The following is a 22,655-nucleotide window of genomic DNA, read 5'->3' on the forward strand; positions in this document are numbered from 1 at the left end:
TCCGGCCCATTATTTTTAGTTGACATTCATATTTGAATGTCACCTAAAAACAATGCATTTCTACCCACACATGATATAATATCACGTAGCAACGGGGCCTCGAGACGACGTAACCGACTCAACGGGTGAAATTTATGTTAGACTTACCGATATTTCAACGAACGTATATTCATAAACCATAATTCCGTTTTAATTTTAATAGAGAGATTTAAATATTCTTAAAAATATTAATAATTTTTTTATCGTAATCGATTAAACCGAATTTAAAATAATATAATTATCAAACCCCGAGAGTGGGCTCCCACACGTGAGAGTTGCACGCGCGCACGTGGGAGGAGTTCATCACACGCTTTCCAGGATGCCTTAGAAATGTGAATCACAATTAGCCTGTCTTTTGTCAACTTTTGGAAAAAGGAAAGGCAGAGAGGGGAATCTTTCCTTAAATGGAAAGGGCCCACACCCCATTTTTAATTTATTAAATTAAAATGCCTTTATAAATTATATATATTTTAAATGCCAACAATATTTCCAACGAAATGCCCTCTTCTCCCGATTTACCCCTTTGATACACCCAACAGACACATGGGAACCACCCCCAAGAAAAATAAAATAAATCCAATTAATTATTAATATTATAAATTAATTAATTAAATAAAAACAACTATTTAAATCGCTACTTTTTAGGGAAATTTTATAATAATTTTCACTACTATTTAATGCATATTAATTCTAAATAAAATATAATCCTAAGTCATAGGATGATTGATTTGATAACTAAATTAATGAATTAGGTTTAATTAGTTTAAGTTAATTAAATTTGAGGAAAATAGAATTATTGAGCTGACATTATTTTAAAATTTAATTTGTTGTTTAATTCTCACATTTCCAATACTGATTTTATTTTAGTGCTTTCAAATTCTGAAGGGTCGGCCACCAACCCCTGAAATTATTTATTTTGTCTTCATTATATTTAAATAATTAATAAATTTAATTAAAAGGGTATATCAGTAAATATATATATATTATTAAAAAAATGGCTTATGTTCCCTAGAGCGTGTGCGCATGCAATAGAAAAAGAACAGACAAACCAAAGCCCATTTTATGAAGATGATTCCCAACAGATTATTGTCAATCAAATATTACCTGTAATTTTTTGTATTTTATTCAAATATTATATGCTTCAGTTTCAAGCTTTTTTTTTTTTTTTAATTTATTAATTTTAATTATCCTTCCACATTTTCAACAAAAATGAAATTAAATAAATAACTCATATAATTAGTTATTATTGTTATTATTATTATTTAATATTTTACTTTTGACGGTAACATTAAAAGCACTTGGGAACCCAATTCGGTAATCAAACTCATGAAATTCGAAATTTCATTGAAAGCAATTCCACTCAGCCAATAACTTTTACATTATATTTTATTAACATAATCCAAACCCGTTTTTACTTTCACTTTTCACTTTAATCTTCTTATAATTTCACTTTTACCTTTTACCTTTCACAAAAATAACATTATCCAAAATCTATCTCCAACTTTAGGGTTGTTTTAGGGTTGTTTAAGGATGCGGAGTAATGCTATTTATTTAAATTATATAATTAAATTACAAATTTAATATCCCAACTTTTAATGTAATATATTATTTTTAAAAAGTTCTAATTTGTCAAAAATTTATTGAATATAAAATTAAAAATTAAAAAATTACGAGTTTAAAATTTTTTAAAATTTTAAAGGCTAATAAACAACAAAAAACAAAAATTGTGGGTTGAATTATATATATATATATTATTTTTTATTTTTTATTATCATTATTTTTTATTTTTTTGGCAAGGGGCGAGTACGGGGACATAAATGAGAAATAAATCCGTATTCGATCCTGTTTAGCTAATAAGAAAAAAAATTGTCGTCATTTTTTATTTGAACGGAGATTTATTTATCCCATTTTAAATGGGTCTCTATATAAACGATGGATATCACTAAAGGATGCAATATATTATTGTATGGGTCACACAATTTTTAATTTTTTTATAATATTTTTTTGGAGTTGAAATGGACACGGTGGCACTTTGGACACGTAGGCAAGAGGGAAGGGGAATTGAATTAGGTGGGAGATTCGAAATTCCAATTAAAAAGAAGAAAGTGATAAATGATGAAGGCGTTGCCTTTTTGCACCCCTTCCCGTCGGGTTTCCCAGTCAACCAATACAATGACTTCTTGCAGCCGACAGCACAAACGCTATCTGTTTCGGGCCCCGTTTCCCTCAATTATCCGACCCATTTTTTAAATCATTTAAAAAAATCAATTTATTACGCTTAAAATTTATGAAAATTAATAATTACGTCCATTAAAATATTTAAAATTTAGGTTAATTAATTTAAACATTTTAAAACTACAAGGCTGCAATAGTTGAGAAGCAAAGCAGATAATATCTACTAGCGGTGGGCTTGAATTGTTACAAATGATATTAGAGTTAGTCACCAGACGCTACAAGACACTGGTCGGAATAGGGCTAGACCCTCTCTATAAAAGACGCGTTAAAAAACTGGGAGGCCGACGCCACCCAAGTTGGAGAGAGAAACAAATAATTCTTTATAAGGGTTTAGAAACCTTTTTTCTAGCCTACACATTTTAAAACGGTGAGATTGACGGTGATATGTAATATACAAAAGCAAAATAATATTTTCTAGCGATTGACTTGAACTGTTACAAATAGTATCAGAGTCAGTCACCAGACGCTGCGAGACATTGGTCGGAATAGGGCTAGACCCTCTCTATAAAAGGCGCGTTAAAAAACTGTGAGGTTGACGCCACCTCAGTTGGAAAGAGAAACGAATAATTCTTTATAAGGGTTTATAAACTTTTTTCTAGCACACACGTTTTTAAAACTGTGGGACTGACAGTGATATGTAATGGACCAAAGTGGACAATATCTACTAGCGGTGGGTTTGGACTATTATAAATGGTATTAGAACCAGTTACCGGACGATGCGAGGCACTGGTCGAAGTAGGCTAGACCCTCTCTTTAGTATACACGTTTTTAAATCGTGAGGCTGACAACGATATGTAATGAGTTCAAATGGATAATATTAAGTATTTTTAATATATATATATATTTTTTAATAAATGAATAATATAGGCTTAATTATTCACAATAAAGAAAATGATGAGACGATAAATATAAAAAAAAAATTAAAAAAACATAGCTCTTTATGAACTTATTTGCTTACTTATTTTTCAAAATTAATTATAAAAACAAAAACAAAAATTTGATTTTTAAAAAATATTACTGAAAAGCCGTTAAATAAAATATTATTTTTTGGACAGAAAAGCAGAAATAAAATAAGTACAATATTTAATTAAGCATTTAAAAATGTGCATATAGTTTCAACCCAACCGACATAACAAATATATTAATATATAAAAGTCAGAAATTTTTTAATTTAATAATTATAAATAAAGACCGCATTAAAGTTGAAACGTTGAGTCCAAATTGTGAAACAAATTCGAATAAGAGGGGACCAATCATTTGCAAAGTACGAGAGAAGTAAATTAATGTAAAATTAATTAAATTAATTACCAAATTAGTGCCTTTTTATGTATAATTTTGGCTGCACTTTCATGTTGTACTAATTAATTCCATCCCCTCATAAAGCAATTCCTAAGTCTATAATTAAATAATAGTCTATTTAATGCAATAATAATAATAATAATTTATTTATCTAGATCTAGCTTTAAATTATTACAAAAATTCAATAGAAAGTGATGTACTATAAGAGAAGCTATGCAATTAAAATAATAATTATATCATATAATATGTTTTTTTTATTACGATAATAATATTTTAATTATATCTATTCTCGACCTATCGTCGTGCGTATTGTTTGGTTGTATTTGTTGGATGAAAGTCCCACATCGGCTAATTTAGGAAATGATCGTAGGTTTATAATCAATGAATACTCTCCTCATTGACAATAGGTATTTTGGGGGAGCTCAAAGCAAATTCATAAGAGCTTAGAATCAAAATGAACAATATCGTACCATTGTGAGAAGTCGTGTTCTTCTAACTTAGTATCAGAAATGTTGGATTGCGACTCCACTTTCCGACCCACCCATACCATATTTATTTTATTTTATTTTTACTTTTTTGTAATTTAACCACCAATATCTCCCATATATGTGTAAAAAAACAGATATATATATTATATATATATTTTGCATTAAAATTGAAAATAAGGGTAGAATAATTACCCTTTTTCAATAAAGTGGGGAAATGAGAGAGAAAAACGACCGTGGTTCACATCACAAGGGGACCACTTTGGCCCTCGCTTGCATACACGACACGGAATGGGCCTTGTCCTCCCCACGCGCCGTCACACTTCCCTTCTACGTTATTTTCACAGTAAAAAAAAAACAATTATTAAAAGGACAATTATCCATATTATCCTCAGTCTTACAATTTTAAAATGAGTTCAGTATAGATAAATTTTTACTTTTTTTTATAATAAATGTTTCATTATTCTCTTCAACTGATATGAGATTTCGTAATCTACCCTTTTGAGAGCATTGCGTACTCACTAGCACACTACCCGTTGTCTGGTTTCGATATTATTTGTAATAGCCCAAATTCACCACTAGCTGTATAGTCGACAACTCCACAGTTTTAAAACACATCATGTGGATTGTGGATCTCACATTTTTGTTAGTACATCACCTCGCAATTCGAATAATCTAGTTATTTTATTAGTTCGAGTAATTTAAAGCCGGTGATTATAACTCACTTCAATAGATATCAAGTACTTTATTTACTAAACTATACTCAGATTAATATTTGGCGGCTAGATCAATTTCGAGCCCGACCACCACCGTAAAGCGGACGGTCGACACGGAGGGGATTGGCTGGTCCACGCTTCAATTATGTGAGCTTATTTGATCCAATGCAAACACGGACATAATTGGGAGTTCATGTGCATACGTGGGACACACTCATTGGTGGTGACCATTATCTACCTGGACCATTTGTCTTCGACTTCATTGTGTTCTTCCCCATTCGGCCAGTGAGACAACGACATGTGTATCATCGAGAGCCGTTGATGAGTAGATTCTCGAGATCGTGACCCTTAAGTAGTCACAATTATGTGAAAGACTGCCCAATGAGAGAAGCCTGGTCCATTTCCCACAAGTGGTCCCCACTCTATCAACTTGCATGATATCAATCAGAGCCGTTGTTTTGAATCTGTTGTCACTTCTACGAAGAGAGGAAAAGGTTAATTTTCTAAAAGCCAATAAATAATAAATAATATTTTAAATGATTTTATAAAATTATTTAAAGATATTTATTTATTATTTTAAAATAAATGTAAAATTGAAAATAAAAGCTTAAATTATAAACAATATTCTCTAACTATTTTTAAAATTACAATATTACCCTTTGCATTTTATAAACGTTTTAATAACCATTTTTATAGTAAAAATTCGTCTAAATAATATATGAAAATTAGTACCTAAAACAATGTGACAGTAACCTATAACGCTGTAACAATCCATATTTTCCTGTTAGATCAGTGACACATCATTATAAGTTACAATTTACATTATTGTACTTTAAATATAATTTTAAAACGTTCAAGAAATGTTAGGGGTAATATTGTAATTTTAAAAATCGATAACAAATTTTAAGGGTATTTATAAATTTTTAGATAAATTAAAATTATTTAAATAGTTTTAATTTATAAATTTAAAAGTGGAGTAAAATTAAGATTTGTGAGGCTCATGTCCTAACAAAGAACATGTGGGCCTTCCTTGCTAAGAGCACACACATTGATTATTTTATTTAATAAATTTAGAAAATAGAGAAATAAATATAAAATTAAAATTTATAATTAAAAAGAGGGAAAGTTTTAATTTTTTTTTTCATTAAGTTGGAAAATCCACGTGGCAACCAAATCCACCAATCATATCTTAACACCTTCCTTCAAGCTTTCTTCTCTTCTTCCTTGCTCTGTTTCGTTGTTTCTCCCTTTTTCTTCTTTCGCTTAGATTCATTCCTTGAATCTCTCTCGCTCTCTACTGCTTCTGCTTTTCCTCTTCCTCTCGTTCTTCGCTCTGTTTCAACCAAAAACAGGAAGAACAATAAAGCAATTCCAATCCGTTCTTTCTGAAGCTTTGAGGTCGGTTCGGTCAGTCTTCTTCCACTTCGATTCTCCTTTTTTCGGCTTTCTTTTTGATTCCTTCTTCCATTTTCCCGGAAATTTTAGCCGCTTTCTCGGTGATTTTCCTGGAAAATTTGTTCGTCGGATTCTGTTTGGACTGAAGTGCTGGTTAGTGTTAGGGTTTAATCGATTGAAGTTAGAGCAATACTGATTGATATTGTTTTTGTTGATTTGGTTTGATTTGGAAAGCGGCAGTGACTTTTTTCAATTGGTTTGGAAAGTGTAGATTCCTCAGAGTACGTTTTCACAGAAAAAAAAGTATTCTGATTCCGTTCAAATGCTTGTTGATTTAACGCCCTTATTGTCGAATTCCTATTGCGAAATATCCGCCATCGTTTCGCCCTATTTGCTGCATTTTCTCTCTGTGTTCTTCCTGTTTCTTCTCTATTTAACAATTCTAAATCTCTTCCCCCAAGTTATGAAGAACTTGTTTGAATCTCTTTGAATTGTATCCTCTAATTGAGAGAGAGATTCATGAAGTGGGAAATGGAAATTCTGTCCCCTCCTGTTTCCTCCATGAGTTGGAGCTCTGGTGATGGATTGAGCTCGAGATGGACTGTTGCTGAGAACAAATTGTTCGAGAATGCCCTGGCTATCTTCGACACCGATACGCCTGATCGGTGGCAGAAGGTTGCGGCGATGATACCTGGAAAGACGGTTGGGGATGTGATCCGGCAGTATAAGGAATTGGAAGCTGATGTTAGTAGTATTGAAGCTGGCTTGATCCCAATTCCTGGTTATGATACTTCTCAATTTACATTGGATTGGGTTAGCAGCCATAGCTATGATGGATTCAAGCAATCGTATGGCCTCATCGGGAAAAGATCGTCGGGGCGGTCGGCCGATCAGGAGAGGAAGAAGGGAGTTCCATGGACGGAGGAAGAACACAAGTAAGTGTTGAATTTCACTCATTGTTTCTGTTGAAATCATTTTGAGGTGTCTTTTGTAGTTTGAATTTGGAATTGGTAAACGAATTTGCAGGCTATTTTTGATGGGGTTGAAGAAGTATGGAAAAGGGGATTGGAGGAACATCTCGAGAAATTTTGTGGTAACTAGAACGCCAACTCAAGTAGCTAGTCATGCTCAAAAGTACTTCATCAGGCAGCTCTCCGGCGGAAAAGATAAACGGAGAGCGAGCATCCACGATATAACCACCGTCAATCTCAACGACACAAGAAGCCCATCACCTGAAAACAAGAAGTCACTATCACCGGATCACGCAGGCGTGCTCTCACGCCACTCAAATCCATCCTCCACCGTGCCTCGGAATCCCTTCAATTGGAACCACCACCAACAACAACAACACAACGCCGGTGGAGCAGCCATGGTTTTCAACCACTCCCATGGGAATGTTTTCATGTCTCCAGGCGCTTTTGGCGTCAACTCCTACGTCGGGGTTCGTCTGCCCGATCACAATCTACAAAAAGGTGCTGTCAATGAACCCTTCATTGGACCCCAAAACATGATTTTTCAGATGCAGGCTGGCCATTGCTTTCCCCATGGATAGTTAAATCGAGCTTTTTTCTTCTTTTCGAAATGCCAACGCCAACACCGACGCCGACGCCATTGTCCTCTATGATCTTTCACATTCATAATATAGTTTGTAATCTTAATTTCTTGTCATATACTTTAATACAACTCCATATCTTTGAAGAGGACAGGATTAAATTCATTTTCCTTCTGGTTTTCTTTTGGGTGTCCATAAAAGGAGCTTCTCTGCAACTTGCTGATTCTGTGTTGGAAGGACAAGGCATTTAGAGATGGGCAATGTGCTTTGCTTACTCCAATGAAAAATGCTGTCCAAGGAAGATTCTTGTCGATAATTCGACTCGACATTCACTATCGGGACTTCGACACGGCTCGGTTCAGCATAAAAAACCCGTCTTCTTCTTCAGCGCTAAGCCAAACGAAACACTGAAACCGGAGAAAGTTCAGCAAAGAGCCTTTGTTTCAGACAATACTCATTGTATGCTTATATCAGTCATTGTCTAGTTACTATTAAGCCTGTTGTTCTTGCTATGCATCTCTGAAGCATTATTGATACTCATCTGTCAGTTTCTATGTCAATTGTTGAGTTTTTTGAACAATTCTTTTTGTGAATTTCAAGCTTTGATATGAATTTGGTATCCCATTGAATCCTCTCTTTCTCTTTCTCTCTCTGGGAGCTCATGAGAGCTAAAGCTGATTATGAATCCACTACTCGAGCATCGTATGCTTCAAACTCTATTTATTTTATTGTAACGAGATCTTTTTGGAATATAGATCCTCTTATGAACGGGAAGATCCGTTCTAAGTGTGATTAGATAACTCCTAATCTCCTTCCCAACTTAAGATTCAGATTTGATTACCCTTTAAATTATTTTAATCATTCTTTTTATTAGTTTAGATTTTGATACAAAACCTTTTTCATATCATAGGTCTTTCCTTGCTCCACACAACTCAAGTGGCCCAACACACTCGTATCAAACTTCATCTTCAAGAGAATCGTGTTGTTATTTTATTTAGATTGTATCTAACTAGAGAATAATTTTATCGGATCAAAATACCATGCCTTTAATAATAATATAAAATAAATTTTAATCTTTTAGTGATATGAAGTTACTCGAGCTACACTTGTAGGGTGAGTAAACATCAAATACAGGAGTGAGCATAAATACATGTTTAAGTCATTTGCGACGGGAGTTAGCAAAACAATCTACAACGAGATATTGCTAGTGTTTGTCCCAAATAGCATCGACAAAGAACCGACAAGCTATAATAAAAAACCTTCGGGGCAGAGTTAAGGTTAGGTTCTGAAACTATTCATAGAGACAAAGTTATCCAACTTCCCATGAACATTTCACGAAAACCCTAAATCCAAATTTCGACACTTAACCTACTGAACATACACAAAATACAAACGAGAGTCTATTCAGGTGATACAGTAAACTAACAATGCTAATGAACAAAAATCTTCATACCGCACAAATACGAACACAACTCACGTAGATAAAAACATCAACTATCAACCTAAAACTCGATAGGTCCTGGACGCTGCAATTGTTGAACTAAAAACGTTAGGGTTTAAAAGAATATGATCGGTAGGGAGTAGGGAATGATGATGGGAAGGGGCAATGTGAGTTGCAAAATGGTATATTCATCCCCCACCACTTATGTAAAGAACTACAAGGCAAGAAGCTTTTGAAGAGCAAGTGACAAAAACTAACCACCATTTTTTTAAACCTTTTTTTTTTTTTTACCTTTTTTTCCCCTTTATGCAACTTGCTTGCTTAGAAGAACATTGCCTCTTTAACTTTATTCCTTTGAAGGGGTCATAGCCTTAGCTTAGTAGCTACCACAAACACATAATCACTACTTCAAGCTTTCGGTCATTAAATATTCTGATTCTTTCTATTACAAAAATCTATTTAGAATTTTTGGTCGGGGGAGAAAAAAGGGATGCTCGTTTTCGTTCTTCAATTATTTGAATAGTCACCACTTATTCCAATGATCCCACATTGGTTGGAAAGGAAAACGAAACATTTTCTTATAAGGACATGAAAATCTCTCCCTAATAGACGCGTTTTATAATCGTGAAGTTAATGACGATACGTAATGAGCCAAAGTGGACAATATCTGCTAGTGGTGAGCTTGAGTTGTTATAAATGGTATTAAAGCCAAACATTGAGTGGTGTGCTAGCAAGGACGGTGGACTCCAGGGAGATGGATTGTGAAATTTTACATTGGTTGGAGAGAGAGATGAAACATTACTTACTGAGTATTCCTTACAATAGTGTATAAACCTTTCCCTAGTAGATGCGATATAAAAACGCGAGGCTGACAACGATACATTACGGACCAAAGCAAACAATATCTACTAGCAATGGACTTAGGTTGTTACAGCCTGTCTACTTGACGAATGAATGGATAAAAGATTTATTGAATCAAATCTTAGTTAAATGATTTCCGATTAAATATTGAAGTAGCTTCTACATAGAATAATTAGAAAATAAAAACCCAAGATAGAAAAAGTAGTTAAAGAGAATATAACTAAAAAAAATAGCAGGGACTAATTCAAGCTATTGATAATGATGATGAACGATGATAATATATTATATTATTCCGGACTATATTTTAACTATTTTAAATCATGGATTCACTTGATCACGGAATAATTATAATTATTTGTGTGTATTATTGGTTGTTATCAATCTTAAGAGAATTTTAAAATATGCGATATAGAAAAACAAACCTTTCTAGAAATAGTCAAATAGTTGGGACGGTTTTTTCAAACCAAGCATATCTCGGTTAATAAGACATAGGTTATCATCTAAAAGTTTAAGCATGACTCCATTATAAGCCACATTTTTCCTAGTTATAAAGGGTCGGACAATCTTTGAGCTACATGTTTGAAATTTACGGGCAAGACCCCATCTTCAACTTTAGCCAATCTGATCATAGCTCAAACGATTTAGACTTGCATTATGGACGAAAGATGTCAAAAGTTCAAATCTCTCAACCTCACTCATTGAACTAAAAACACCCAAACAAGGGGCCGTTTCTAGGAAGACTTTCAAGGAACTCAAAACATTTTAAGCATCATCTTCTGCAAACTCGTTCTCTTTCTCTCGGAACGTTTTCATATGTTATGGACAAAGGAAGTGCCATAGGAGACTCAGAATACTAATGGAAGCTCCTAACTTAGGAAGAAAGTAGAGGGAAGCCTAAACAGAATGCAAGTTCCAAAAGAATAAAAGATTGTTGTTGAAGAGATCATCAGCTAATAACACTTTAGGATATCGGAGGATAAAAGGACAAGAAGATACCGTTGTGTGTGTATAAGAACAAAAAAAGAATACGATCAAAGCTTGAAAGTTAACATACCCTGAAAGCTCCTTTCATGATTTGCACATGGCAGATTCATTATGCTGCGTCCGAATCCTCACCTACCTCCTCCAGCCCTGTTTTCAAAAGTGAAGAAGATGTTAATGGAAGAACTACAATCTCTCTCCCTATTAACTTCAGTAGGTGTGTTCTGTTTTTGTAGTAAGAAACTGAGATTTCTACATAAAGCAAGCCCATAAAAGAAATTCACAACAAGATACAAGAACGGATTCCAATCCAAAAAAAGAAAGACACGATGTGAGATCCCACCATGGATGGAGAGGGGAACAAAACATTCTTTATAAGGGTGTGGAAACCTTTTCTTAACAAACGCGTTTAAAAACCTTGAGGGAAAGACCGAAAGAAAAAACCCAAAGAGGTGGGGTTTGGCTGTTACAAATGGTATCAGAGATAGACACCGGGTGATGTGCCAACGAAGACGCTAGATAAGGGGGTGGATTGTGAGATCCCACATCGGTCGGAGGGGAATGAAACATTGCTTATAAGGGTGAGATCCCACATGGTGTGAAAGCCTCCCCTTAACGTTTCTTTGGAACCTTGAAGGGAAGCCCGAAAGGGAAAACACAAAGAGGACAATATCGGTTAGTGGTGGACTTGGGTTTGGGCTAGAGGTTTGAGCATACGTTGCCCTCACCACCTCCCACACATCCTCCATTGACTTCTCCTACCCCTAAAAATTCTACTATTTCTCTCGAGCCACACTTCCAAGGGAGAGTTCATCAAGAGCTTCTCCATTTTGATGTGAAACAGTAGAAGGAATTAATGGAAGAATTACAATTGCTCACTCTAAACATTAGTTTCTGTGTGAAACAATGGAAGCAGCAGCAAGAAAGAGCAATGTTAAGAAAACCATAGGTTTTAGGGTGAAGACTGTCAATATCAATCCTGAATAAGCTTTCCATTTTGATTACTCCTCTAACATTTCTGACAGAAATGAACCAAAACAGAGAATACAAGAAATCTGAATGAAAATCGATTCAACAAAATGATGATGCAGAACCCATTTGGAAGCAAGCAGACTATTGCCTAAGCCAGCATTTGCCATGTTGAGAGAAGCAGAACCAGAACCAGAATTCATAGCATAATTCTAATGTGATTTGAATGTTGAATTAGGCAAAACTCAAGTATGGAACGATAATGGAGGTTCTTGATTTCTATAATTGAACAATTGAATTGGAGAAAGGTAAGAAAATCTACCTTCTTCGTCTTCTTCTTCCTCGTCTGCGATTCCTTCTTCGTAATTGTTTCCATATCTCTCATTCAGATAATCTACCGCCGCCGGCGTCAAGACTAACTTATCGGAATTCAAAATATCGAACAAATTCAGCGTTCTCGGCGTCAACAATTTCAATGTTCCGACGTTACGGCTAGATAATCGTACATTATCAGAAACCTCCGTCATTAAGAACAGTGATTTCTCCTTTGGATCGATTCCCCATCTCTTCAGCGCAGCAATGAACTCTTTAGTTTTCGGCTTCTCGAACTTATCGCCGAAATCTTCCACCACTATCGTATTTACCGCCGCGCCAGCCACGGCCGTCGATATTGCCAATCTCTTCTCCTTTCTGTTGATCTTAACGGACCAATCTCTAGGTTTCGGCCCGAAGATCACACCTCCGCCAGGTCGTAGAGGAGTACGCATCGAACCGCGACGGGCCTTACCGGTTTACTTCTGCTGGTAGGGTTTCCTACCGCCTCCACTAACCTCAGCTCTGGTGAGAGTCGAGGCGGTCCCACGGCGCTTGTTCTGTTGGTCGGTGATAATAGCTCGGTGAACTACGGCGCGAGCGGTTTCCGGTGGAGCGGATTTGAGGCCGAGGTAGGTCTTGCTGACTTCTTCTCCGGCGAAAGAGAGGACTGGAAGAGTAGCGAGCTGTGAGGAAATCGATAAGGGCTTGGTTTGGGGTATACGGGAGTTAGGTTTCCAATTGCCGAATAGCTTCAAATTGTCGTTGGTGGAGGAAATGAAGATCGATGAAGAAAAGAAAGAGAGCGACAATGGCGTCGGAAAGGTCGCCATTGTTGGTGCAATGGAGGAGCTTTGAGGCGCTCTTTGAGTTCTACTTCCGTTATCCACTGTGTTGGATTTCAATAATTGGCTTCGGAAATCCTTATTTTGTGTGAGAGGAAATCGTCGACAACAGGTTCGAAGAAAAATAAAATGTAAAATAAGAAGGGAGAAAATAATGAAATTTTGACCGCCTCTAATTCAGGAATATTGTGAACAAATTTCCTATTTAAATATAATCTATTGCTGCAAGTAGTCACGGAATCTGTGCCACTCCCTATAAAATTGTCGTCTAAAAATAATAATAATTAATTAAATTAAATTAAAATTTTATTATCGGTTCAATTTTTTCTCAATTAACCTTTTTTTTAATATATTTAAAATGATTTCTTATAATGTTGCAATTCAATCAATAAATAAAAATCATGTTTTAATTTTTGTATATATAAATTTCTTCTATTATTTATTTATTTATTAATATAAAAATTGCGTCAAATTTTATAGTAAATTGATATAAATTAAGAAATAATTTATTTTCTTTTTCTTTATATTTTTACTATTCATTTTGCTAAATAAATATAATAATTGGGGGATTTGGGGGAAATCAGAAGAGATCCCGCCGAATCGAATAGCGAGTTCGGAAACTCCGAGACCAGCCGATTTCTTCGAAGTCGAAATCCATCGCCGCCCTTCTACCCGAAGTTTGTGGCGGCGCATGCTCTCTCCGTCGGTGAAATACAATTCCGTGATCGTATTTGTAACGAGTTCAGGTTTGCCGTTTTTGTTGTCTACTCGACGAATTCCACAGTTCTGAATCTGAACCTAGATTCAGAGATTCGTAGTTCTTCCTGCTTCCGAAAAAGGATTTTTCGAGATTTCGGAGTCAGAGTTTGAGATCTAAGACTTAGACGATGGCGAGCGAGGATTGCCGAGTTTATCACGAAAGGCAAAAGCTACAGTTCTGCCTCTTGCACGCACTCAATAACCTCTTTCAGGTTTTTTTTTTTTCAATCTCAAACCTTTGACTCTGAAAATTTTCCAAACGTTTTCTGATTGCTTGAGATTGATAATCGTTGAATCTTGAAATTTATTATTTGCAGTGTAATTAAGATGCTGATAAACGGAATTGTACTGTTCCTTATCATTAAGAAAGAATTGTCGTCTCACTATCTGACGATTTGTTGCATTCCTTATGTATTTCGGTGTCTTCATACCATTAAATCTTCTATTAACACCATATTATAACAGGAAAATGATGCATTTACACGAGCGCACTTAAATGCAATTTCTGAAAAGCTGGTGCTCGACGAGCCAAACAGAGAACCTTGGACGCCATTATCATTTGTCTTTAAGCCTCATCACAACTCAGTAACTGGAAACTATGATATAAATGTCCTAATTTCAGCTATGGAAGAGAAAGGGAAGAGTGTGGTGTGGCATGATCATCGGAATGGAGCTTCTTCAATCGATTTGGATGGGCCTGAGGCTACTCATAAACTTATGGGAATTGTGCTTAACGTCCCAGTCAGAAGGTTTGGTGGCATTTGGAAAAGCAGGCACTGGGTTGCTCTGAGAAAGATCAACGAGTCATGGTATAATTTGGACAGTGATCTGCATACTCCTCATACGTTTAAGGATACTGACGAGGTAAGACAATTTTTGGATAATGTGATCAATGACAATGGGGAAATTTTGCTTGTTATGAATGACAGGAACTAAATCTCCTGCATAGGATACTCGTGTTTGTGCTTGAATCAAATGTAAAAAAAAATTAGAGCTGGATTGTGTTGGCTGTTTTTTCTGCAACTTGTTTGGCATTCTGAGATTTACTTGGCTTGAGTTAATGTTTTTGATTATTTCACATTGCTGATAAAGAGGGGAAATGATTTGAAGTGAAAAGCAATGAGAAACTGTTCATGTCTGAGTTTTGCACCTAAAAGCCAAATGAAGACGATTATCTTTAGTTGGCACCCTGAAGGGATTCTGAATTTGCTAAGCTGCTGGTAAAACTGCCATCAGATGGAATGGTGCCAGGTATTTTACAGAGCAGAATGGTTTGTTATGATTAAAAAAGACTCAATTTTACCGGTCATGGAACGTCAGGTGTTACAATCGCACTTTTCTTAGCAGTGGACTTTTACGATTGTGCAGCACTCCAACACTAAGTAGGTGAGTCAATTTGGGATCGTGTCGCCTACGGCAGGGCATAGGCAGGGCAATGTATGCTTAAACCTCTAGCCCGTTTTGAGAAAATAGTTTTAGAAAATGGGGGCAGAGAGATTTTTGAAAGGGAGTTTGGAAGTAAGGTTGAAATAAAGAATGAGAGCAACATTATATGACTACATACAAAAGGCAATAAAATGGCTTAAATAGCATATACTTTTTCGGGTATGGAGAATTTGACAACTAGTCACATTTCCTTATAGTACATTTTGAGGTGATTCTAGGCTGACAGGTCTAGACACGATTTTGCCAAATGGTCATACAAAGTTTAGGTGGGAGGAGTTGATGACTAGTCGCATCCACTTATAGTACATTTCGGGGCATTTCAGTTGTATCAGGCATCATGGGCAACACACAAGGCAAGATTAGGAAAGCAATAAAGTGATATAAGGCAAGATTTTGATATGTAACGAGCATGCAGTCATGAGCAACACACCTTAGACAAGCATCGCCGTGACACTTGGTTACAGAGGTTAGCTTCAACTATTATTGTGAGTTCCGAGTAAAAGTTTATATTATCTCATCATCACACATTAACCATTACCATCATTGCTACGAACACAAACGCAGTCTTTTTGTCTGATCAAACCCTTTAGTATATATTTTAACAAGAAAGCATGATGCATCGCCACCAAAGAACGCTTCCCAAAAGTTTGTTAAAATAAGAACAGCTTTACGCCCTTAGTGGATGCATTCCCTATAATTGTCCGCTCAAAATCCTTTCTTCTTAAATGGCCATTTTAGCTTTAGAAATTCCCTTTTTCCTTTATCTGAAACAAGAATCTTTAGAGCCTTTCATCATTTCCTTTTGCTCTGTCATCCCCTTATTCAATATTGACTTTGCTTCCTTTGTGATTCCAAGTCGCTTTCCACTGTTGCTTCTGTTCCAAACTTGTAAATGTTAGAGAGAATTGTTTTTCTCCAATAAACAAAATAAGAAGAAGAAAAATCTGAATTTAAAGTGATATATTTGTGTCAATCTACCTTGCTATAGCTATATTCAATAGTTTAAAAATGCCATCAATTTAGTCCACTAAACTGCAGTAGAGAGGACGACATGATTATTGCTATATTTATGGTTTTGTTTATTATTTGATGTCAAAACTGTTGATTTCTATCTTTTCTGTTCTCTCTGTTTATCTTGACATCCAGATAAAGTTCATTATATCTTTGGCCGTTGGATCAAACATTTAACGGTTGACATTTCATGATTAAATCAGTGTTAGGCATTATATTGAATGACCCTCACTTTTGTTCCTTGCTTGATAGAGATTTAATGCACACAGGACACAACAGAGCCTTCTTGGGTTTGCTTAAGAACACGCTTTGGTGGGCAGCCTGCACTTTTCAGCAGTGTGTACGTCCCTTTTCTTGATCTCTCTGGTTTTTTTCTGTGTGTTCTTCAGACCTTCCTTCTAATTCTATGACGACGGCAACAATGGAGCAGAGGATTGAGAAAAGGAACATGTCGAGCAACGCAACCAGGCGAAGCACAGGGTCGTTTAGAAAGTTGAGATTTAAGTCGCTGAAAGGCCTGCAATTCTCTCCGCTGAGCTTTTTGAAGCACCTGGCCAATAAAGTGACCCGAGCTTGGCATTTGATGGCCATGAAGAGAAGACCCCACCATGAGCAACAACCTGTTCCGGCCATGCCTGTCGCCACCTCGAAGCCACTGCCGGTGTCCGCCGTCGACTCACATAGAACAGAGGCTGTGGAGGACTGCATCAAGTACATCAACTCTTCCTCGTAGCTCCTCGCACCAATTCTTGGTAAGATTTTCTCCACAAAATGCTTAGTATATATACCGTCTCTTTGTGGGTTTAATTAATGCCTGATTTCATCGTTGCTGATCATGATGAAATGTTGTTTCTTTGGTCTTCTTTAGATTAAAAATTAAGCCTTTCATCTCTATATTCTTTTTCCACAAAACCCTATTTGCAAATTATCCTTAAGAAGTTTTTTTCTTCCTTTTTAATCGAAATTAGTTAATAATAATAATAATTCTTGCCCAAAATTTATAAAGAAAATGTTTGCGGATGATTATTGGAGAGTCGGTGGATCATGGGTTTATAAGTAAAGGAATACTGCCCAAAACAAAGCCATGAAAGCTTATGCTCAAAGTGGATAATATCATACCATTATGGAGATCCTTAATTTCTAACCATGTTGATACATAGACTAATTATTTTAAAAAAACATTCTACATAAAATAAATATAATAAATATAATGGATGAATAAAGTACATTATTTTTACCATTTTCTTTATTTATTTTTTAAAAAGAAGAAAAGAACAGTATTCAGAGTAAATGCTTATTGAATAGAGTTGGATGGATGAATTAATACAATTATGGTTATTATTATTTAGTCAACAGAGGCATATCAATCTCAATAATTCAATAAACATTTTAGTAAATCAATCCACGTCATCACACCGACATAGTTTTGGTTCTTTTATTGTTGGATTTGTTCATATTGCATCATAATTCACACACTTCTCTCAGGGAACCCGACATTATATTAGCAGCAAGATCTTTGTCATGTCGATTGATTGAAATATAATAATATAAATAAATCAACAATTTCCAACAATAATTAATAATGTAACGATTGCATTGAAAAATAACCAATCAAAGCAGCAGAGAGTGGCAACAAGATATGCCCTGAAATTGCATAAGTATTCAATACAAAGAAATTATATACGAGTGAAATGGCATCGCCGCCGCTACCGCCGTCGTCTTCAATCTTTCTTGGCAAAGAGACCACCGAACCCGCCGTTCTTTTTCGGCGGGACTTGGACGGAATTCTTCCGGCCGCCACTGACGGTGCCGCTGTTACTGTCCTTGCCCTCGACCTTTTGAAGAACAGGGTCGGTTTCGAGAAGCTGATCCCTCTCCAAGCTTCCGATGATCCAATCAAGAAGGCCCTTTTCCTTCTTGCTTTCGCCGGCGCCCTTCGCCGCCGTGGCTGCGAACACGCGTCCGGCAGCCGGAGAGAATGCGATCGGAAGAGAAGCCATATATATATATTTTTCTTTTTGCCTTTTGTTTTCTAGGGAGGGGGAAATTTTGAAATGAAATGTGAAGGGATATTTGGGTAAAATAAGCGGCGATGGAATGTTCAGAAGCGCAAGCTCACCACAGGCGCCTTATCCTTCACCACACTTGGCTACGGATTACGATTAATCCGCACCACACTTGGCTACGGATGCGACACGTCGATTATCTCTAGCTTTCTATAATGGGCCGAGGCGGCTATTGGGTCATTAACTCTGGGCCGGCCCATTGAAATTCGCATTGTATTACGACAAAGAGGGAATTTCAATATATGTATATATATTATTTCGTTAAATAAGTCATGCTTAACTTTTTAATTTCGATAATAATATTAAATATATGTTTAATTTATAGTTAAATTAATATAATGTATTTTTTCCTTTTATTTTCTTTTACAATTTTGGTTGACTTCCTTTGAGATTTACTCGAATTTCCACGTCATTATTTGCATTATAAATTCAACAATAATAGAAAAGAAAACGGCCCGGAATTTATTGGGCTGTGGGTAATGGACACTAACGCAATCTATAGCCCATTTTCAGGCCCATAATTATTTTCTATGGGCCCATCAAATTATTTAATAAATAAAGAAACAAAAGGTTGCCGTGGCGCGTGCAGCACACGCGCCAAACACAATAAACTGGTCGTGGTCAACTTTGTTGAACCCACAATCTTAAGCAACCACTCATGTTGGAGAGGAAGAGCAAAAGGATTATGGCAATAATAATAATAATAATAATAAAAGGCATGCACCCGTTGCAGAAAATAAAAAACGAAAAATCGAACTCGAGGTCGACGAAAATTTAAAACATAATAAATCAATACTGCACGTCGAACGCAACGCCACGTGGCATATGATCATTGGGAGAATTGCGGTTAGAGTGCATTCATACGTAAGATTAAGGGATTCTCCCGTATATTTAAACACATCATGTTGAGTTGGGTTTGGTGGGTCAACCTAAAATTATGTCGGCAACTTTATTTTATTGCTGATGTTATTAATTTAAATACCATTAAAAAATAGTTTAAAATTGAATATTTAGTTACTAAAATTTAGGTTTTGATTTATTAAAAAAATTAATTAAAAGTTTTAATATATATATATATATATTACAAAATCAGAGGACACAAATATTTAATATTAGGTGGCATAGTTTAATCCAAACAGAAGATTTTAAATTATTATTTCGAATATTTTAATGTGCCGCGTAGATGATTCGAAGGCCCACATCCGAAAGCATATGGCCCACTTTCATTTCATTTATGGGCCGGAGCCCACATCTACTTTATGAAACAAGCCGTACACATCTCTATATCTCGCGATATCAACCCGAGAAATTGGACGAAAATTTAAATTCAATAATTTCGAATTCACTACAAATAACATGCACGAAATTTAAAATATTAATTAAAAAAAATACTAATATTTGTCTCGAGTTAATTTAATATAATATTTTTTTAATAACAATAAAATATTAACACAAAATAATTATTTATATATTCTCAAAAATTAAATTAAAAATTAAAATTTCAATTTCAATATATATTATAAAAAAACTTAATTTTAAAAACTTTAAATTTTATTTTTTTGTTGAATATGTTGTAAATTATTATATTTTTTAATAAATTAATTAAATTTAAATTTATAATTACATAAAAAAAAATAAAAAATAAAAAATAAAAACAAAAAGGCTTTGGATTCTCCGTAAGGGAGAGGACGGAACAACACTCGTGCTGTGTCTGTCAGTTGACGGAGTAATTTTCATCAAATTCCGGAAAATAAATATTTATTTATTTATTTATTGTAAAAAAATAAAATAAAATAAGTAAATGAAATATATGAGTCATTGAATTCAGTGTTCCAGTGGATATAGCCGCAGAATGTGCCACCAGCACGTGCGTTGGCACGTACCGTTGTAATTAACGACATTAATTTTAAAATGAAATTCCCCAGTATTTTTCTTTTTAATTATTTATTATTATCGTGTTAAATTACCATTTAGTCCCTATGAGTATAGTTCTCAATTGATTCTCATGGTTTTAAATCGGTCCATTTTTATCCATTTTATTTTGTGTTTTTTTAATTTATTTAGTTTTAAAACTGTAATTAACTCCCTTTTTAATTGAGATCCCACCTCCCTCCGAGCTAGAAAAAAACATTTTATAATGACGTGGAAACCTCTCCCAAGTAGACAACATCGTAAAACTGAGACGGGTGATAAATAGCAGAACAAAATGGACAATATCTACTAGCGGTGGACTTATAAAATCGAGAGAGGTAATATGTAACATGCCAACGTTGACAATGTCTGTTAGCAGTGAGATTGACCTGTTATGTTTTAACTACAGATTAACCTAAATCAGGGTTGCTTTAACTAAACAATACTGTCGTTTTATAATGGTTTGTGAATTTTATAATAACGAAGGGTTAAATGAGTCGTTCCATATTTTAGGTCAAGGCGTGGGAGGAGACCAAGACTTTGACCATGTACCTGTTGAAGAATGAGTCGACGACTCACAGGCAGTGGCTTGGTTATAGGAACCTGTTATGGAGCAATTGTCACTGCTTATGGACCCGAACCGACTGATGTTGAAGAATGAGCGGAAAAGTTGTGGTTAGGAGCCACTCGAACTCAGATCTAGCTGGTTCGCCCCGGATTTTCCACCTACAAAATTTGGGGTGAAAGGGGTAGAAAAGAGAATATAAGCAATAATATGAAGTATAGAAAGGCATGAGGAGGCGTTACAACTACTCTTTATTAGCTTTATTCGTCCGTCGCCCCCACACTCCGACATTGGTTTTCCCCTTTTCCTTCACTTTCTCTTCTCTTTTCCTTTTCATGTTCTTCATTTCCTCTTCAATGGCGACGCCATAGAACATCCCCAACCGAAGCTCCGCCATTTCCACTCTCCCAACACCCATGGCCCCCACCGCCGGATCTCTCTGCAACAAATTCCTCGCTCTTTTACTGCTTATTGTTCATGTTGGTTGCTTCCTTCTCACTACCGCCGACCACCGCCGCCGCCGCCGTCCCTCGCCCCCCAAGAAAGCCACTCCGACGCCCTCCTGTCTTAAGCCCCACAAGGCTCTGACAAGTTCCTATTCATTTCTCAAACGAATCTTCTCCTCAAAAACCTGCAAAATGGCAATCGAAACCGCTCGCCCCCCCACTCCTGCCCGGACATCACAGGAGATTTCTCCCCCGCTTGAGACTCCGACAGCCGGAACGCCGCAGGATTCAGACATCACCACGGCGGAGACTAACCAATTTGTCCACCTCAGCAACGACATTTTCCCTTGCACTGCTTGCGGCGAGATTTTCCCCAAGCATCAATTGCTCGAACAGCACCAATCGGCGAAACATGCTGTGTCGGAACTCGCCGATTCCGATTCCGGGAAGAATATTGTTCGAATCATTTTCGAAACGGGATGGACGAGGAAAGAAAAAAGTCCGAAAATCGTTCGAATCTTGAAAATCCACAATAGCCCAAAGATCGTTTCCAGATTCGAGGAGTACAGAGAGTCGGTGAAGGCGAAAGCGGCGGCCCGAAACGGCGCGGTGAAGCGTCGGGACGAGCGGTGCATCGCCGACGGAAACGAGTTGCTGAGGTTTCACTGTGCGACGTTTTTATGCGATTTGGGGCAAAATGGTAATTCCAGCCTCTGCGGGCAGCAATTTTGTAGCATTTGTGGGATAATCAAATCGGGATTCTCCCACAAGTTGGACGGAATATCGACGTTATCGAGTAGCTGGAGGGCACACGTGGCGATCCCTGAGGACATCGAAGAGGAGTTCAAGTTTCTGAACGTGAAGCGGGCGATTCTGGTTTGTCGGGTCATTGCAGGTCGGGTCGGGTCAGACGCCGATGAGCCGGAAAAAGACGGCGAAGGGTTTCACTCCGTCGTCGGGAGGAGTGGTAGTGGGGCCCAGTCCACGTTGGATGAGGAAGAGCTGTTGGTTTTCAATCCGAGGGCTGTGCTCCCCTGCTTCGCGATCGTATACGAAATCTGATCGATTGATGAGTACTGTTTTTATTTTATTTTATTAATATTGGTTGTTTTAATGAACTTGTCGGTATAATTCCGTACTGTTTTACTATGGGTCAAACTCAATCCTTCTTTAGCCCATGGCATGAGATAGAGCCACACCAAGGCATGATTTGTACAAGCTCTTGGCCTTCTCTTTAGTTAAATAATATTCAATACATATTTTGAGTGAATTTAGTTATACCCGTGATGATAATTGAACTCAACTAAGATTGGAACGAGAG

At 36.3% G+C, this 22,655-nt stretch overlaps 3 protein-coding genes and 1 pseudogene across 8 annotated transcripts; 3 read left to right on the forward strand and 1 right to left on the reverse strand.

The window, feature by feature from the left end:
- Positions 1 to 6,009: 6,009 nt before the first annotated feature.
- On the forward strand, positions 6,010 to 8,350 carry LOC111448662 (transcription factor DIVARICATA). 2 transcript variants are annotated; one of them, XM_023088346.1, is made up of 3 exons: positions 6,010 to 7,104; positions 7,196 to 7,641; positions 7,944 to 8,350. In XM_023088346.1, the coding sequence occupies exons 1-3, from the start codon at positions 6,689 to 6,691 to the stop codon at positions 7,970 to 7,972; spliced, it is 891 nt and encodes a 296-aa protein (XP_022944114.1). In that variant the 5' UTR covers positions 6,010 to 6,688; the 3' UTR covers positions 7,973 to 8,350. The 2 variants fall into 2 exon arrangements, with proteins under 2 accessions (XP_022944114.1, XP_022944113.1); XM_023088345.1 differs by having other exon boundaries at positions 6,011 to 7,104; positions 7,196 to 8,340.
- Positions 8,351 to 10,797: 2,447 nt separating this feature from the next.
- Positions 10,798 to 13,197, reverse strand: LOC111448663 (annotated as a pseudogene).
- Positions 13,198 to 13,695: 498 nt separating this feature from the next.
- LOC111449101 (josephin-like protein) lies at positions 13,696 to 17,240 on the forward strand. Of its 5 annotated transcripts, none has more exons than XM_023088966.1 (4): positions 13,696 to 14,101; positions 14,355 to 15,801; positions 16,599 to 16,686; positions 16,777 to 17,240. In XM_023088966.1, exons 1-2 carry the CDS (start codon positions 14,018 to 14,020, stop codon positions 14,823 to 14,825), a joined length of 555 nt encoding a protein of 184 aa, XP_022944734.1. In that variant the 5' UTR covers positions 13,696 to 14,017; the 3' UTR covers positions 14,826 to 15,801; positions 16,599 to 16,686; positions 16,777 to 17,240. The 5 variants fall into 5 exon arrangements, with proteins under 5 accessions (XP_022944734.1, XP_022944735.1, XP_022944731.1 ...); XM_023088967.1 differs by having other exon boundaries at positions 16,616 to 16,686; XM_023088963.1 differs by having other exon boundaries at positions 16,599 to 17,240.
- Positions 17,241 to 21,110: 3,870 nt separating this feature from the next.
- Positions 21,111 to 22,604, forward strand: LOC111448110. Its single transcript, XM_023087528.1, has 2 exons — positions 21,111 to 21,201; positions 21,234 to 22,604. The coding sequence occupies exon 2, from the start codon at positions 21,305 to 21,307 to the stop codon at positions 22,394 to 22,396; it is 1,092 nt and encodes a 363-aa protein (XP_022943296.1). The 5' UTR covers positions 21,111 to 21,201; positions 21,234 to 21,304; the 3' UTR covers positions 22,397 to 22,604.
- The last annotated feature ends 51 nt before the right edge of the window (positions 22,605 to 22,655 follow it).

This window comes from Cucurbita moschata, unplaced genomic scaffold, assembly GCF_002738365.1.
Source record: "Cucurbita moschata cultivar Rifu unplaced genomic scaffold, Cmos_1.0 Cmo_Scf00010, whole genome shotgun sequence".
In the NCBI taxonomy this organism is placed as follows: domain Eukaryota; kingdom Viridiplantae; phylum Streptophyta; class Magnoliopsida; order Cucurbitales; family Cucurbitaceae; genus Cucurbita; species Cucurbita moschata.